General features: G+C 40.2%; 1 protein-coding gene across 2 annotated transcripts in view; it reads right to left on the bottom strand.

Moving 5' to 3' along the window:
• Positions 1–979: 979 nt before the first annotated feature.
• The window catches only part of mical2b (microtubule associated monooxygenase, calponin and LIM domain containing 2b), a 62,437-nt gene continuing 44,905 nt past the window's right edge, over positions 980–18,511 (bottom strand). The window contains exons 17-31 of one of the 2 annotated variants that reach the window (XM_080437616.1): positions 17,945–18,134; positions 17,523–17,596; positions 16,958–17,033; positions 11,770–11,934; positions 11,395–11,445; positions 10,351–10,454; positions 8,722–8,919; positions 7,691–7,860; positions 7,151–7,521; positions 6,813–6,889; positions 6,619–6,714; positions 5,266–5,359; positions 4,446–4,554; positions 4,286–4,359; positions 980–1,941 (exon numbers count right to left, since the gene is read on the bottom strand). In XM_080437616.1, the coding sequence (XP_080293742.1) occupies positions 1,715–1,941; positions 4,286–4,359; positions 4,446–4,554; positions 5,266–5,359; positions 6,619–6,714; positions 6,813–6,889; positions 7,151–7,521; positions 7,691–7,860; positions 8,722–8,919; positions 10,351–10,454; positions 11,395–11,445; positions 11,770–11,934; positions 16,958–17,033; positions 17,523–17,596; positions 17,945–18,134 (2,076 nt within the window). In that variant the 3' untranslated portion in view covers positions 980–1,714. Of the gene's footprint in view, positions 1,942–4,285; positions 4,360–4,445; positions 4,555–5,265; positions 5,360–6,618; positions 6,715–6,812; positions 6,890–7,150; positions 7,522–7,690; positions 7,861–8,721; positions 8,920–10,350; positions 10,455–11,394; positions 11,446–11,769; positions 11,935–12,515; positions 14,073–16,957; positions 17,034–17,522; positions 17,597–17,944; positions 18,135–18,511 lie in introns of those variants that run through there. The other variant, XM_080437617.1, reaches the window with a different exon arrangement.

Here is an 18,511-nt window from a genome sequence, read left to right as displayed (position 1 = left end):
AACTGTTTTTATGTCAAGGACCCTAAAATTATATGCATTTGTCCGCCTAACCCCTATCTCAAAATATTTTGTTCCAGGACCATGGACCGCCATTTGAAAAGGTTTTGTGCCAGGGACCACCATTGAGAAAATGTGTCCCTTTAAGAAAAAATAGCAGATCTACACACTCACAACTCAACGAGTTTCAAATAGCAGAAGTTCTGCTATTTGAAACTCGTTGAGTTGTGAGTGTGTAGATACTTTAGTTCTCATTTAAAGGTCCCAGACTAAGAACCCCATGAGTAATTTTTATTAATGTGAGAATGTGGGACCTTTAAATGAGAACTAAAGTATCTACACACTCACAACTCATCAGTTCTGCTGCAGAACTGGGGCCAGTTGCACCACCTCACACTAAGTTCAAACTTAGCCTAGTTATAGTTTAAACACATTCAATCCGGGAAAGTATCTGTCATTTTAGATTTCTTTGGCTATTCAAAAATAGCAGATATACAAGCTCATAGAGTGCCGTGCTATGAGCTTGTAGATCTGCCATTTTTGAATAGCCAAAGAAATCTAAAAATGACAGATACTTTCCCGGCTAAATGGGTTAAATGGCTTTTTTAAAAGCCATTTAAGCTATAACTAGGCTAAGTTTGAACTTAGTGGGAGGTGGTGCAACTGGCCCCTGATGTACAGTATATAGGGTTAAGCCCCTCAAAGACCCATGGAGGTCCCAGGACCCCACTTTGAGAACCACTGATCTACAGAATATCTAAGCCTCATTAGTACAACAGTGTTGCTTACCAAAAATAACCAAGCTAGTTACAATTAAGCTTACTGGATGAATCTGCAGGAGCCTGAGAAATGACACACCAGGCTGTCTTTCTTAATAGGTATTGCCATGGTTTATTAAATGGAAAGACCTGCCGGCTGTTCATTCTAATGGGTGATTAAAAGAAGACTCAACCAAAGTCCAATACACAATCAGTTTTCAGTTAAGTTTTTATTATTAAAGAAATTACATTTGCAACATTGTCAGCAAACCCAAACATACATAACAGTAAAACACATGCTGAACATATAATTTATTAGACATTACATATTTTGCATTTATAACTAGTCCATTCTCACATTAATAAAAATTACTCATGGGGTTCTTAGTCTGGGACCTTTAAATGAGAACTAAAGTTTCTTGTCTTTGATCCAAGATCTCTGTTAAACTATTCACATATGGAGACCCATCAGTGTCACACTTGGGCCTCTCAGCCCATAGTTCAAGAAATTAGTAAATCAAAAACATGAAAACAATCACAGTTGAAATGAAACCATATTAGTCACAGACTGAGGAGTTACTTACAAAAGTGTTGTTTGTGCCTCATTCCGAAGAATGAGGCACAGTTGAAACGTTAAGAATAAAGCTTTGACTGGGAGCCCTTTACTCCAGTGTGCAGACTTTGGGCTTTATCTTGCTTGCCACCTTACCCCTTATGCCTAAACATTTTAGGTATTTTTTTACTATTTTTTAAAATGTGAAATTTTCACCATGTCTTTTAAATTTTTGATTTTATCACACATTGCTTTCTCACCCTTGCTTGTGAATCGCAAACCCCACTTAACTTTTTTTGTGATCAAATTCTATTTGAATACATTTTATACAACATACACATTTCAACAGAACAAATGACAAACATATCCCCCAAGTCCCCTTCATCAATGTGTCCATCGGTCACTCTCAGATTCCAAGATCTACCAGATCCCAGGAGCTGCCCCCCTCCTGGGCCCAATGGAATTCGTAGCCCTTGGAGAACACTAGGCTGTCTAGGTCCTTGTCCTCGGCTCTCTCCTTCAACCTCTGCTCGTCTAACTCGGAGACCAGTGTGTCTCTTCTCTCCACTGTTTTCATGATCTTGGTCAGGATCTCCTGCTCCTCTTGAAGCTCTGAGGCACTCTTTATTGTGTCTGGAAAGATGGGAAGGAAAAAGAGAATAAGATTTTTTTGAAGACACAGGGACAGGAAGAGTACAAATCTGTATCTTAGAGAAACTAAAGCCTAGTTCAGACCAAAGATTGGCGACAAGCTGTGTTGAAACTTGCAACCACTTGCAACAGAACCCCACGAGCAGTGGTTTCAAAAACTCTAAAACTGTACAGTCCACATCAAAGCGACGAATACTTTTCACGTCATGTCAACTTAGGGACCAGTCGAAATTTACATAAGGGGGGGCATGGAGGAAATGTATGTGCCCTGATCTAAAATGCCATGACCCTCCCTTTGACAAAAAAAATAAGTCAATGACCCTCCCCAAGTGATTACAAAAAAAAGAGTAACCCTCCCCGCCTAGAAGTGTCACGATATATTGTGTCACGATATAGCCTATCGTGGTATTAAAATGTGATGATAGGTATTGTCATGATGTCATACTGTATCGTAATATTTTTTTAATTGTTTTTTTAATAAAATAAAAAAAATCTTTTTTTTTGCCGGTGAAAGTTAGGAGTTTTTACTGTATGATATGAAATGTAAAGCTTATCATAATGATAGTAATTATTAATCATGTCCTCCATCATATTCAAGGTATTTTGGAGAGAAATGAAACAGACTCCAGTCAGTCACTTTCAGTTTAAAGCACTGCAGAGGGGAGGTGTTGTGTGTCAGCTGATGCTCGTTGACGCTCGTTAATGTGACATGCATCTGCACTCTCAAATAGGCCTACATCTAAGATTGTATTATACTGTATCTGGTATTATAGATTTTTTTTAGCTGTTGGAAATAACTAGGCTGCACTTGGTTGGTAAAGTCCAGATGACAAAAATATGAGGTTTGTGGAATTTATAGTTATGCAGTCTTATATTATATTATATTTGTTATATTAGTGTCTATCTGTCCTCTGAAACAATGGGTTTATAGTTAGTGAGAACTTCACTTCTCCATTAAGCTTGCACAAATGTATTTATTTGTGTGTACAAAGCACTTTGTAATTGTTTCTAACTTGCTTTATAACGTTATTTATAAGATGATGGCCAATGTTGATGATACATGAGAAAAGAACATTAATAATATATCATATCAACATCATGTATCATATTGTGAAATTCTTGACACCCCTAACCCTCCCCATCAAATACAACATGACATTTAAAACTGATATGTCCAATGTTTTGCTTTCCACATTGATTAGAACATTGCTGTAGTGTAGTCAGTCTTGCTAAATGCACAGTGTATCTGTAGTAGTGGTAGCAGAATGGATAGTGTTCTCATCTTACATGGTCAGATTGAAGAAAGTTGAATATTTGGTAACCAGTAGTTTAAAACTTTTGTCACTCTGCCCTTTTAATTATCAACTACAGTGACTACAACTACACTGTTGCCTACATAAAACAAATTAGGCTATCAATTATGACCTGATGCTTCTGGTTTTACTTGTGGAGCTAGGCATCTATACACAACTGTCCATATAGATCCACATTAATCACATGCACAGAATTACTTCAAATGATTATGAATATCCAGTTATAGTAGGCCTATTTATAATGCATCTCTCCAATAACGCCTGTTGAAGTTTTGCTTAATTGTTCAACCACCATTGTTAAGACGCTGAATAGATTTGACTGGGTCGTTCACACTCGCTGTGCGTTGATGGCTTGTTAACGACCGTCATTGATTCTAAATAGACAAGGTGTTACTTGATTTGAATTCTTTGTATCCTTTGAAATGGAGAGGGGTCATTGACCACTGTTCTGCTGTACTAAAAAGGTATATAAAAAACGGACTATTTTATCAATTCAAAATTGCATGACCCTCCCTTGGATTCAAAGTAAAATTAGCTGACCCTCCCTTGGACCAAAATTAGAAAGGCATGACCCTCCCCTATTTTCCTCCATGCCCCCCCTTATGTAAATTTCGACTGGTCCCTTACTTCCTTGATGTGAAAACAACAGCACCTGAGAGCACAACGGTCTCTCCTCCTGTACCCATTTAGCATTATGTTGCATATATTTTGCTTTTTTTATATTATATTGTAGACAGCCAATCAGCAATTTAAATACAGTCCCTCCGGGCTATGGGATATAAACAACATACAGGTGTGATCCTGCCGTGTATGGGAACAAAAGCAAACAGGAAAGATCTGACAGTAGTTTCCGATAAGATATCAATGTGGTTTTTTTTATTGTATCGTTTTTAACAGTTCTATCTAGTCCCAAATATTCGGTCTGAACTAGGCAGTGGACTAAAGAAGCGTACACGTGTTTTATTGTGTGTGTTTATTAAACCGTGGGTGTGCATTATGTGTTCATCTCCTACCTTCTACAGCCATCCTACGTCGTAAGTCCTGCTGCAGCTGGCTTTGTGTGTCTTCCAGTTCCAGCTCTTGTGCACTAAAACAGGGTTTAAGGGTTTTTGGATTATTATCATCATCAGCATCATCATCACTACTGCCAAAAATGTTTGCAATGCTACTTACAAAATCACAAGCTCAGATTCATAGCGGGCAAGTCTGTTCTTCTGGAGTACCAATTTAAACCAGGACTGGTAGAGCTGGGCCTCCTCATTGTCATCTGATTGGGACTCATCTGGGAGGTAGGGATAACGATGGAAAGGGGGGGGGGGGGGAGAGAGAGAGAGAGAGAGAGAGAGAGAGAGAGAGAGATTATTGATGGAAAGAGAAAAGGAACGAGGTAGGCAGGGAAGAGTCAAGTGGGGGAAAGAGCAAGAACAGAGGGGAAGAAAGACGGTAAAGACAGAGTGGGAAGCAGGCAGGGAAGGATGGATGAAGAGAGAGGGGGGTAGAAGGGGTAAAAAGACAACAGCGCATTCAAAGTGTTGAAAGGAATATAGGATTATGAGAATATGCATGTAAGGAGAGGTAACACGGTTATGGTGAGATAGGAGAAACGGAGAGAAATATTCACCTGTATAAAAGCAAAGGTGCATTTTACACTAAAGGTCTCAAGTCATTCTAAAAGGAGAGGCAGAGAGAATCTGCTGTCTAGTCTGCTTTACTTCAGCTTTATGACTAACAAGACCATTTACTTTTGAGCAGATAAAGACGTTTCATTCTCCTCTTTCAGAGAGCAGCCTTTGACTGTCTCAGTTGAATCAATTAACCAGAACTGAAAAAGGTATTGCATTCTCTCTTAAGGATCTAGTAAGGAACATGCAGTATGACCTCTGGTTAGGAACATGCAGTATATGCTCTCTGGTTAACAATAGTTATACACTAAACTTCGCTATGCATTTCCCTCTCTGTGTGTGTGTGTGTGTGTGTGTGTGGGGTACAGTACCAGTTTCTCCTCTGAGCATCTTTTCTATAGCCACTCCTCTCTCCTCGAGGTCCCTCTGCTTCTCCCCCACCTCCTCCAGTTGTCTTTGGATCGTCTAGACAGTGAAAATCACAACATGATACAGTATAGTATATACTTTATTTCCATCAGGTTCGGGTCCAAAACTTAATTTTCAGGAAATGGAAAAAATAACCTGTGTTCCAATGGATCCAATGTAGTTATTTAGTCACAAGCTCTTGTTTATACCTTTCATTGGTTCAATATTTATAAAGACCCACAGGCATAGGGTCGGTATTTGTAGTGCGCCCCTATAATTACACTGGCTCGGGGCGCAGCCCAAAGAAAGAGAAAAACATAGGAGAGGATAAAGAAGACTAGACTAGGACAACAAGAAACTCAGTCACATTACCAGTCAGTCACAATAGGAGGGAGTAGAAACTATATAAACACATACAACCCACAAAAACAAAACAAACCAACAAGTGAACCTTGCTTTTAAAAGTCCCTAAGGTGGGGGCAGATTTGATGCTCAAGGGGAGTTTGTTCCAAAACTTTGGTGCCAACACAGCAAAGGCACAGCCGCCCGTCTTTACTGTGTTGGACCGTGGAGTCCTCAAATACAACTGACTGTCTGAGTGACCTGGAGCTGGAGGATTGGTCTAAAATACAATATAAGCAGGTGCAAGACTGTTAAGGGCTTTGAACACAAACTGAATAATCTAAAATGTCACTACAGTATATGCTTCACTGGGAGCCAATGGAGAGACAAGGACCGGTGAGATGTGCTCTCTTAGCTTGGTGCCTGTCACAAGCCTGGGAGCAGCGTTTTGGATTATAAAGCCACTTTTTCAAAAAATAATGTTCTAGGATGGTTGTGAGCTTGTAGATCGGCTATCTTTGCTACTTTTGTGTGACATTGTAGACGAATATGTAGTTTCTGAGACTGTGAGCCAGCTCTTTAGCAAGGACTTAAAGCTAGCCATGCTTGTAGGTAGACCATTCCATGCAACTGCTGCAGAGTACAAGAATTAACTTTGGCCCATAGAGCTTTTGAATCGACAAGGAACAAAGTTGTTGGAGCTTCTTCTAGATGAGTGACTATGTACTGAACTGCAATCTTCCAAAAGTAATTATAGAACTACTTAGGTGCAGCATTGTCTGTAATCCTGTGAACCATACATATTTCAATTTGAGTGACTCTTTCCTCAACTTTGAGCCAATTGAGGCTATTAAAATGGGCAGGGAGAGGATGCGTTCTAGGATGGCGTTTGAGGATCAGTCTAACTAATTCAAGCGGGTGGACCCATTACAAATTGAACAAACAACAAGGATCATTCAAAACTTCATTGATACCTGAGCTTTATGGAGCCTCTTCAGTTGTCCTCTTTTGGCCTGCTGGGCTACTGTCTTCTCCAGCTTCCTCTTCTGTCTCTGAGAAGATACCTGGGACTAGACCGTACAGAAACACGCACACACACAAACACAGTTTAATATTTAAGTCCTCCCTGCACCTGTGCCTGTCATGAATGTGGTCCATCTGTCCTAACCTTGTGATTGGTTGGTGGATGACCATCTTCTTCATCACTGGAGGACGACTGCAGATCCAGACTCTGCTGACTGGAGGCTAGATTGGGAAACAGTTCAAATAGCCCAAATAAGGTTGACATACAAAGTGGAATCAGAAGTAGTAGATGGTGATGTGTGAAGTAGCATTTGAATGACTGAATGTACCCATCACATCGTGCAAAAGGTTCTTCCCTGAAAAATCCATAACGGGTCAATTATTTCCTCTCTGAACTAAATTAACACTCTGGATTTTGTAGTGCATGCAGTGTAACTTCAATTACAAGTTTTGAAACGGAATCTCTTGATAAAATTGCTGTACCTTTGTTTCTGAGATTGGTTAGGATGGTCCTGATTTCCTTCTGATCCTCCTTCTCTCCTTTTTCTGACACCTCCCTCTTCCTCAGCCGCAGGGATGAGAAGAAGTTGACCCTCCTGCGGGGCAGGCAGGCCTCGCTATTAGAGAACACCCCCTCAGAGCCTCTCCGACCAGCCAGCGACACCTGTTGCAGTATAGAGGCTAGGTCCTGGCCAGACTCCCGGAGATCTGCACCCACAGAGGCCAGCAGAGTGTGACCCTGAGGCTCTTCCTCTATGGATGGCTCTGTGAGCCCCGTGTCAAACCGGGAACTGAAGCTGAACGCTCCCTCGGACATGGGCCTCTGTTTGTGGGGGCCATTAGGTTTGGTTCTCCTGGTCAATAGGGTAAGAACGTTACTTGTCAGCAATATTACAAAAGGTGAGGAGAAGCTTTGAGTTTGTACCTCCATCACTCTTTTTTATATTTACAAGTTACACAGTTGTACGTTGTATTTTTGTACATTATTTAATGCGCTTGTGGCGATAACTATGTCCTACTCACATGGTTACTTCTGAGCTGGTGGCGGGATTGGCTGTGCCAAATGACCTCTTTAGGAAGCTGGTTATGAGCTGGAAGGTTGTGGTGGGCGAGGCTGGGATTTGGCTTGGAGTTGGCTCCTGATCGTGGCTCAAGTTCGCCTGAGGTTTCTCTGCCCCAGTCTCTGCTTGTACCTGATAAAACAGCACAGGATGGGCAAAACGCTATCAAGATCACATCACTCTGGCCATGTGAGATATGGAACAATGACAGCGGTTAGAAAATGTAAAGTTTAACTGCTGGGTAAACATTAAGAAGTTTTTAGATGTCTGCTTGCGTTCAGATAATGTGTTAAAAGCATTTACACTTAATTTATCATAGATTAATAAATTATTCAAAAAAATAATAAACATCTTGATGAAAATAATCATATGTTGAGGCCCTCAGGGTTAATACCGAGGTTTAGACTAAAGGCTAGAGACTGTGAAAGGACAGTTCTAGTGATAACAGGATATCTATTGAACATCTGTGAAGCTGACTAAAAATACATATATCCGATTAGTTTTTTCAAATAGTGAGACAGTGAAAATGTGAGATTCTTTTCTCACAGCTAACTAGAGAAAACAAACAAATGTGCAGATCACGGGACATGTTATGACATGTAGATACTATCACCACCTCATGTATCCTAATCCTAAATCTCTGCTATCTCTGACATCTCTGTGGGAAGACATAACTAGATTAATTAGGTGGAACGTTTTTGGATTTGAGGTTTCACAGCATGAGAAATAGGTGTTGTATGAGTGTGTGTGAGCCCGGGCATTTGCATATGTCTCACACTAAATGCGTGAGAGTTGGCAGCTCTAGTGGCCCAGTGAGCATTGTTGAAGGTAGAACAAGGGAGCTCATGAAAGGAAAACAGAAAAGCACTAGTAAGAACTTGTAAGTAATTATATAAGTACTTGTCTTACTGTATGTTTTTGCTAATCCCGCCCATCATGTGCGTAATATTGCAATTTACAATGTTCAGTTTAACTCAGTAATGTCATTCCAACCTGGTCTTTGGGTTGTTTTGCGGTTTTGTTGTCAGTGTGCAACTGTGCTGGAGTCTCCTCCCGCGGTGTAAGTGGCAGATTCCAGTCTAGAAGCTTCTCTTTCTCAGAGGCAGATATCGTCAGGCGTCTCTTTGGGACATCTTCTACAAGGATGGAGTGTTTCTCACATTTCACCTCCTTGGAACTGCCATGGGAGTCCTGAAACAAAGACAATTTATGCAGCAACGGTAATATGTACGTACCATTGATAGTGTGACCAAATAAGAATTACAAAAAGTAAAAAAATCTCCACAACTTCCGACTCCTCTTGCCTTTAAAGACCAAATCATTTATAATACTGTTTGTTCAACTAGACGCGTCGCAATTCAGGGCAATTGCAGAGTGTGGTTGCACCGACGCTAGTCGCGGGTCGCTGCCGCCGGGACACGAGAAATACACTGGGAGGAATACCGTCGGAGGCTGTGCCAATTACATTGTCACGTAACTCCTGAGATCACTTGCGTTTCATTTTGAGAGGATTGATCCCCCCAAAATAAGGTTTTTGCATCAAACGGTTACATTTTTAGCATTTGTGGCGCCCCCTATGGATCAAAGTGGAAATTCTTTTGGAGATTTGTTGAGTAAACCACACTTGACATGTGATTCAAATTTGGGATTGACTGGACGTTTTGTTCGTGATTTGTGGGCTTTTTTGTAAAACGGGCCCCTCCCGCTAACTTTGGAAGCCATTTACGGACGAACGGTATGGACTATCAAAATTCTGTTTCGGTCCAGATTATTGCATGGGTCCAGAGATCATGTGTACCGACTTTTGTGAAATTTGGACAAAATATATGGGAGGAGGAGCTAAAAGTGTGTTTTGAAGAAAATTCAAAATGGCGGAAAATCTATCCTGACGCAAATGGGCGTGGCCTTTATGGGGAGATGCGTCGTGACCCAAGGAATCCAGGGGAGAAGACATTTTGATTTTACGACCTACGGTTCAAGAGTTATAGGCCAAAACGTAAAGGGGGCTGTTATAGCGCCACCATGTGGCCGATTAGTGTAATAATTTTCGGACTAAATTATGAACCTCCCCTCCAAATCTGGTAACTAGCTAGCTCTTACGGTTTCTGAGAAAAAAATACTTGAATTTGAGTTTTTTCACTTTTTCATTAAAGTGGATGGGGAAATTTAATGCACTTATAAATCAATATCAATAAAACTATGCAACCAATCTCTTAGCAAAATACAAGCACACGATTCCCGGTGAAGCCGGTCATTTTGACATATGGCACTAAATTGGGAAAAATAAACTGTGGGCTGTGATGCGGTTTGAAATATTGTTTATCTTGAATAATAATAAAGTGTGAGGATTACTATAGTCTGGTTGCCCTGTTAGGGCAACCACACTAATAAGAGATATACAAGTTGTGTGTAAACAATAAATTCATGCCGTGTCAAGCCAGCGACATGAAGATACATCCAACATTTGTAGCTGCGACAAAAGCTACAAATAAATTGAGCAGCTTGAGCTGGCTTCAACTTCAGATACAAAGCTACAAACTAAGCGACAGATGCTGTGTAGCTTTGTATCTTTTGTATCTGCCAGCGTGAACGCAGCATCAGAGTGGACTCCATTCTACATACAGTTTGGACGTCTTCAAATTCAGAGAGAACTTCAGGGATCGTCTCCGTCTCGTCTTTGTCCACTGTGCTTCTCTGGAAATGCTTCACAAAGAACAGCGGAAAGGCTGCACAACAGAGGACAGGACACACTGTATGATAATGGTGTCATTTCTATATATAAAATAAGATACACAACTAAGTTCAAAGTTCCTGACGAGGAATATCGCATAACCACACTCTGAAAAAAAAAAAATGTGTTGGGCATAATTGCTATTGCCAATCACACATACATTATCCACACATCTTGTAAATGATAAATTGTCAATATTCTGTCAATGAGCAGCTCCTTAATCTAAAAAAACATGGTAACATCCACATTAGGAGGAGTGATAGATTTATTAAAACATTACTGCCCTCTAGTGTTTTACACACTGTATTGAAACAGGGGTTTATGTATTGACTTTAGCTACATAGCTCTGACCTAAAAACGGATTAGTCTTTTTTATATGTAATTTATTGATTTTCCAGAAGCAACATATTTTACAAACAAGAGACAATAAGAAAGAGACAAAAAACGTATAAATAGACAAATAAAAACTGTCAATTATAAGAAACCTCCCATTGCCACCAGCTTATAGACTGATGATAACACTCATTACCAGATCCACTTCTGGGTCATTGGTGGTTATCTGCATTGTGTGCTGTCTAAACCACTTAATGTGTTGTGTTAATAATGTTCAACCTGGTTTCCCGATTTTGGGCAAAGAAAATTAGCAGGCTACACATTTGATACACAGAACCTTTGGAAGATGAGGCCTGCAACCCACTGCGGGCCACCTCCAAATCAACCTAGCATGAATGATTATCAAAGCCCATATGACAGTACTGCATACAGGGAACAGATTAGACCGTATACGATTCTACTGAAAGCAATAGAGTAGAAGTGACTAAAAACCACAGTCTGTTCTCTGTAGAAACCGACCAGTCACAGACAGAGTGAGGTTCCAGGACAGACAGACATGAAGAACAAGCAACTCAGAAGCAAAGCAAGATCGAGGTACTCACTCGCTTGGATTTTCCTCTTCCATCGACCGTTTTTGTCCAACTTAACATGATCTGCAGGTAGAGATTATGGAGAACATCATAAAAGGAGGTTTAGCAATTATCTTTAGATTCATTATTCTTTTAGGATCTATAACCAAACAGGAGGGGGCACCACACTGTCACTAATGCACATATACTGTAGCAGAGTGTGTGTGTGTGTGTGTGGACAGAATGTTCAGCCCAGAGGAACATTCACTGCCGACATGCCAAAACAAATATTCAGCTAAGTGTGGGAGAACAGCTATGTGCGCCGCACCCTGATCTCCCAGACCTAAGTGGAGGAAGGGGAGTCACACACAGACAGCACACACACACACACACAGGGCAAGCACTGACCTTTGGCATGGCCATTGGCTCCTGTGGTGTCCTGTGGTGTTGGTTCTGTCCCACAGGATGGGTTCAAAGCCTTCTCCGTTATCTGTGGTACCAAACTGATCGGTAGGACTTGTTTCTGGGCTACCCCGACTTTCCCTGCCATAGCATGTGATCTGATCTCTCCACCTGTAAGCAAAACTAGATTAAAGCCTGTATCATAATGTATCTAAATTCGAATTAAATAAAAGTAACATTTAAAAGGTAGGGTAAGTGATTTGCAATTATTCAAATAATTGCAAAATGGGTCTATGTTCTGATAGTGCTCGTTACTATAGAGTGTCCTGTCCATATAGGGCGTCTCCATGTCTCTCCAGCTCTTTATAAAACAGAAAATGCATTTTCGTTTCAGTTTCAGTTTAATTTCCAATTTTATCCAATCAGGACAGAGAACTCAATCAGGATATAGATTAAACAAGTGAAATTGGAAGTGATGACACTAAGAAATGAGCAGGCAAATTTTGAACAGGAACACTATAAAAATGAAGCTTAAAAATGGGTACTTTCTCCTGATTGGCTGAGATTTTGACACCTACCAGAAAATGTATTTTCTGTTTATTAAAGAGCTGGAGAGACGGGGAGACTCCTGTTACTGAACAAACACTCTATAGTAATGATTACTATCAGAATATAGTGTTTTAACCTTTTAACAAAATACTTTTTGTTTTAACCCAAAAATATCACTTACCCTACCTTTAAGTAGCTCAAATAAAAGGGCACTCATTGGGAATCGTTATTATCTCTTTAAAAATAAATGTGGTACCCTACACATTTTCTGTACTGTGCTCTCTAAATTACTATGAATTAAAATCCACTCAGACATTACATATTATTCAAACATAGATATCCTCACTAGTCATACACAAGAAGATATCCTCACTAGTCATACACAAGAAAAAAAAATACACAGGTAAAAAAGAAAAAAGGTAAATGGCTTCAGCTACTGAAAATCAAAACATGCACTTGCTGTTTTTCTAAGGCAAGAAAGTAGCGTGCACATTGATGGAAATATATGCCATTTAAATCGGTGTTACGTTCAACAAATATACCCTATAAAAACAAGCCCTGCATAAGATGACAAAACATACATTATGTTCATGGTTCAATACTCACAGTACAACGTAGGCAATATTGTACAGAATCATTCCAAAGATAATTCCATTTGGTTCAAGTACACTTGCAAAGAATTGACAGGAAAGTATCTGAATGAGTGTCCGTAGACATGCAAAGATCTGTGTGCTCATCAGGTTTAAAGGAAGAGGATAGGATCCTTCCACTTATGCCATTTTATGTCCACAATTTAACTCAACTCAGGTCAAGCAAGTTGGGACAGAAAATTGCTGCCTCTAATGCTAGTGGATGCTGGGGACACTCTCGCATCAAGTGAAAATTGAAAGTACCGGTAGTCTCTACCATATAATGCAGAAAATACAGTAATAGATCAGGAGCAAGGATAGAAGAGACCCACAGACCAACAGAGTGTCCAACAGATGACTGGCAGGAGAAACTGGTGCATGATTCACTTCAATTCAGTTCAGTTTGATTAAAAGTCACTGGATCATTTGGTCACATTCGTCATTTCAGACTTGATTCGTGTCAGTTTAGTTTGATGGAATACAATCTGACTCAGGTTGAGTTGAGATGTGGCTTTGGAGGTCATGTTATGGCTTTTTGGGGGAGTTGAAGTGAGCAATACATATTTGGGACAATACTTTAAGCTATACTATTCCAAAGTAAGCTAGATAACCCCAAAAGCTGTGTCCAAGTCCTCAAAAATGTCAGCTTTGAATGAGGTGGCAGGAAGCGTACATACATTGTTAAGTAAACAAGAGCTGTGGTTGTGAAAACTATAGGTGTGGGTAATGTTAGTCCAACTTAGCACATAAGTAGAGAAGGGATTTGCCTTATGGGAAGTGGTTTCTGTTAAGTGCTATTGATGAAGTTAGGTTGTAACAAAGTTTCCGAACGACCACTAATAGAAACAGATAACTACGATATACTAGGCAATAACTGGCAAATGCAGTTAATTTGTAACAAATGAGGAAGCGGTAATTTATAGGCAAATTTATAGTTTATTTCACTGTGAAAAACAAAACAAGATAGGCAGGCGATTTGAAGACTTACTTATAATTATGAACACAACTACAAAAATATACAGTACAGCCAAACATAATACTCGGAGGGAAAGACTGATGATCTCCTGAGAAAAGTCTACGAGGTGCATGAGAGGGATCTGGAAAGGGGCTCTGAGGGGGCAAGGCCTCCTTCTGAAAGACACGAAAACCACAGACAGACCACAGACACGTGGATACAAATGATACTGTCAGATGGGCCTGAGAAAAATGGGAGGGCTGACGATCATATTCATGTTTGCTTACGTGTTAGGGAGGAGCGCAGCATCACAGTTAGTGGGGTTAGCATGCGTGCTGGGGACGACACTGACAAACCAACCGCTGTGATGAAAATCTCACCAAATAAGTCAGATGTACTGTACATGACAACTGAGTTACAACATGCCACTTTACAGGCCATGCCATCTCAATGACGGGTTAATGTGGTATTAGGTGGAAGGGAGGTGGAACTGTGCAGCCATTGCAAATGCAACATGACAAAATCATTATGACCAAAGCAGGCCAATCGTCACATTCCCCACTGCCGGGAATCAGCCAATCAGCGGGTGCAGCATTGGAAACTTGAAACAGACTGAACGAAATGAAGTGAAGGGAGAAAAGAGTGAATAAATGGAAGAAAAGCTAATGGAATGGAAAAAAATTAAGTTGGAAGATGAATGGGGAAAAGACTGCAAGTAAATAAGAGTATGTACGCAACTGCATACTGGGAAAAGACTGCAAGTAAATAAGAGTATGTGCAAAGTGTACAATAGGTTGTACAAATAGCGTAACACTTGAGTGGTATATTTTATGACTTCAACATCCTCAAATACCTTATATTTAAGACTTAAACACCGTCAATTTCCATATGTTCAGCAAGTGTTCAGAATCACATTCACCAGATTAAGGCATTGTCACCATTTACAACATAGTGTAGAACATTTGCAAAAATACCAAAGTGTTCATTACAAGCTACAAATAAATATATGACTTTTAAGAATGTGATAAAGAGTGGGACATATTTTCACTTGTTCATGAACATACATTCTTTGGCCGATTCTGCATATTCAAGCCAAGACATCATTTATCATGATAAAAACAAAAGAAATAATAAATAAACTAAAAAAGTATAGTTGATTCTTATAGCAATTAGTCTTAAAATATAAACACATTGCCGAATAAAATCATAACCTTTAGTGTAACAACAAAGACAAAACAAATGATCCATCTTGTTGTGTTAAATATATCTCTTGTAATTACACTGGGAAAAATACTGTTTTGGCATTTCCACTGCATATCCCTCTGGTGAATTGCATACAGGTAGTTGGGGTTTAGGTGCAGTTCATGCAATACACACAGTCAAGTGACTTCATGAGCAATGATCACTTTGTATGGCCCACTATAAAAATAGAGCCAACAAGATCCACATGCCTTTCATGATTGAAGTCAATGGGCATGGTCCAGGGTAACCTTTATTGCCATCAAACGCCATATATAAATTGTATATAGCCAATCCAATTGGCTCACTTGTACCAGACAAGCTTGTTTGATTCAGGAGAACTGAATAGATTTCAAATGGGGATGTTATTCATAACCGGTCCACAGATGTTAGATGGCGTTTTATTTTTATGACATTAAATCAACTTATCCAATGCCCGCCTGTTGATAATCCTGACGTCAGACCCACACTCCATGGGTCGCAGTTGTGTTTATCTCATTAAACATCTTTTAACTCTCTCTGTGTTGAGTTCCAAAAATGAAAACATTTAGTCTGCGATTCTGTCGGGGAGATGGCTCTGTGACGTTTATGATATTTAGTCGTTTTATACTGTTGGGATTTCGAATGGGGAAAAGACTCCCAGAGAGGTCATGGAATTGACGTCAGGCTTTAGTACTCAGGCTTTAGTACTCTATGTCTTAAATAAAGTTAATATATCTGCTGAATCTTGATGGCTACTAGCCTGAACAAACTAAAATAAGTTAAAAGTTTTAGGTACCACACTAAAAGACCCTTACATTGAGCAAACAATCAGTGTGGAATTTATTTGGATTTAAGCAGATGATAATGGTAAAGTAATTATCTTGCTTTTTGACCACTATACCCAAGTGCAAAAAAAGGACGTCGGGCAGAGTGTCTAGAACTTAATCTGCATAATCTTTACGTCATTTTGGTCCTTAGAACTTTATTAGACAAAAAAAATTACACACCAAAAAGGTATACACGTTAACACATTAACTGCCAAGACCGTAGTCCTACGGGCCGTTAAATCCAACTGTTAAGCGCCGAGACCGTAGCCCTACGGGCTGCGGTCTTTTCGCGCATGCGCGGTCCGGGTGCACTTTCGGAATTTTTTTGATCCACTTCCGTTTCCGGTTTGATGACAGGAAATAGAATTATTTGGGATCCGGTTTTGACGAGCACGCCCGCTCCCATTCTACAGACGAAACTGAAACTCAATTCTCTTCCTGTAGTTTTTTCTCCTCGCATTTCACTGTTTAACGTAATCCGCTCTAACTAAGATTAAGATTTTAACAAGATCTATGGCGACATGAAAAAAACAAAAAAAACAACAAAAACACCTTGGCACTGGTGAGTACATTATGAGATTAGCCCTTGGCAGTGGATGTGTTAATAAAAATAAAATAAACTTATGTCCATGTATTATAGTATAGATTCCCAAGACTGATCGGCTCCATATAATCCAGTTGACCCACAGATATAGACCAAAGACTACATCTTGGTTCCCTGGACTTGGGGTTCTCTTTCTAGGTAAACCTGAGACCAGAGGGCTGCTGCTGGACCAGCTGGGTCTCATGGTATATCTGCCCTGGAAGCTCATGCATCATGCCGAGCAGAGGAAGCCCCAGGCTCATCAACACATACAGGAACTCATAGTCCTCTGAGCGGCACCGCAGGTGGGTGCACGCCGCCGTGACAAATTTACACACACTCCCCAACAGCCGTCGTGGCCACACACACACAGCGCGGACAGCACGCCTTGGCCAGCTCAGGCCTCGCCTAAGCAATGAAACCAGGGTACCTGGGGGCTGGATCTGCAGGCTGCCCGCTGGTAAGTAACCACCGTCCACCGATGAGGATGTGAGCTCCTCGTCACCCTAAAGCAGAGGAGTTGCATGCATAGTATAAGATATTAATTTAACCACCATTTTAACACAGCCCGATAATATACTTAATCGTATGATGGTGTCGCGTGGCACAAATAGCCTTTCTGAATCTTTCAACAGTACGGGTGAACACTTACTGTAGTGACATATTCATGGCCAACCATTTGCCATTGTATTATTTGGTGCATTACATTTGGGCATCATTGTGCATGAAAAGTTTGTATTGTGCACAAACTACAATAAAAACGATGCCGTGTTAACCCATTGAAACCTGAGCAAATATTTGAGTTACAAATGTTCGCTTAAAAAAAAAATATCTTCAAAGATTTGCAAAAATGTTCACGATTTTTCAGAAATAGCAGATCTACAAGCTCGTAGAGCGGCGCTCGTAGAGCGGCGCTCGTAGAGCGGCGCTCGGTGCCGCGCTATGAGCTTGTAGATCTGCTATTTTTGAATAGCCCAAGAAATAAAAACCATTACCATTCTTCTCCTGAACTTGCCAAGTTGAGGGCTAGGTTTACGCTGAGCATAATGCATCTTGCAGTAGAACTTCCCTGTAAAAGAACCACACGCACACACACACACACACAATTATACAATATTTCTTAAATTAACTAAAATAGCACAGTTGCCATCGAATTAAAGCATTAAACTATTGCTAATTATATTGTTATATACATTTTGGGAAAACTGGAAATCTATGTATTTTTTATTCATTTTTCCAAGTTAAAATGAGCTCAAATTAAGTTCAACGTGGATGAAGTGCATTTACATATGTATGGTATGGAATGCTCAAATGTATGTTTGGGCATATATTACATGTCAGAGGTCCTACGTACAAAACGGTCATTAAGATCATAAATGTATCGGCTCTTAATCCTGTCATCAAAAACAAGCGGTACCATGATGTGACTCGAAGGCGTGTCCCCCAAGACGCAGTGTGCATTTACAGACGTCACAACGGAAGCACTCTCTGTGGAAGAAGTAGCCGTCAGCGCTGAGTCTCTCCATCACATACACACGCTTGGTGCAGAAGTGGCAGATGTCACTGACTCCACCCAATCCAGGAGGGAGGTCTTTACGCACCACACACTGGAGAGAGGAGCAGGAAGACCGTCAGAAGACAGAAGCTATAGATATGACAAGGACAGGTGGATTTGCAGTAAGACATGCTGTTGGTCAAGTCCAAGTAGCGTAAACTGATGAAGTAGTACATGGTTCAAGGATTCTTATGTACGAGTACATGCATTTTTTTTGTACTGGTTCCTCAAACATTGTTGGAGCAATAATTATAATAAATAAATATACAACAAGTAAATTAAAAAAAATGAATAATCAAAGAATAGCAGGTGTATTAAAAACACGGTTAACGCTCAAAGTGCTTGAAGGTACTGTGTTCAAGGTTCTTTCTCCTAAATTATAAAGATCCGTCTGTGCCCGTGTCCTTGGCAGGTCAGGGTGAATCAGTA

Source organism: Gymnoscopelus braueri (assembly GCF_963280865.1).
Source record: "Gymnoscopelus braueri genome assembly, chromosome: 9".
NCBI classification, from domain to species: domain Eukaryota; kingdom Metazoa; phylum Chordata; class Actinopteri; order Myctophiformes; family Myctophidae; genus Gymnoscopelus; species Gymnoscopelus braueri.
This window is presented reverse-complemented; position numbering and strand designations above follow the sequence as displayed.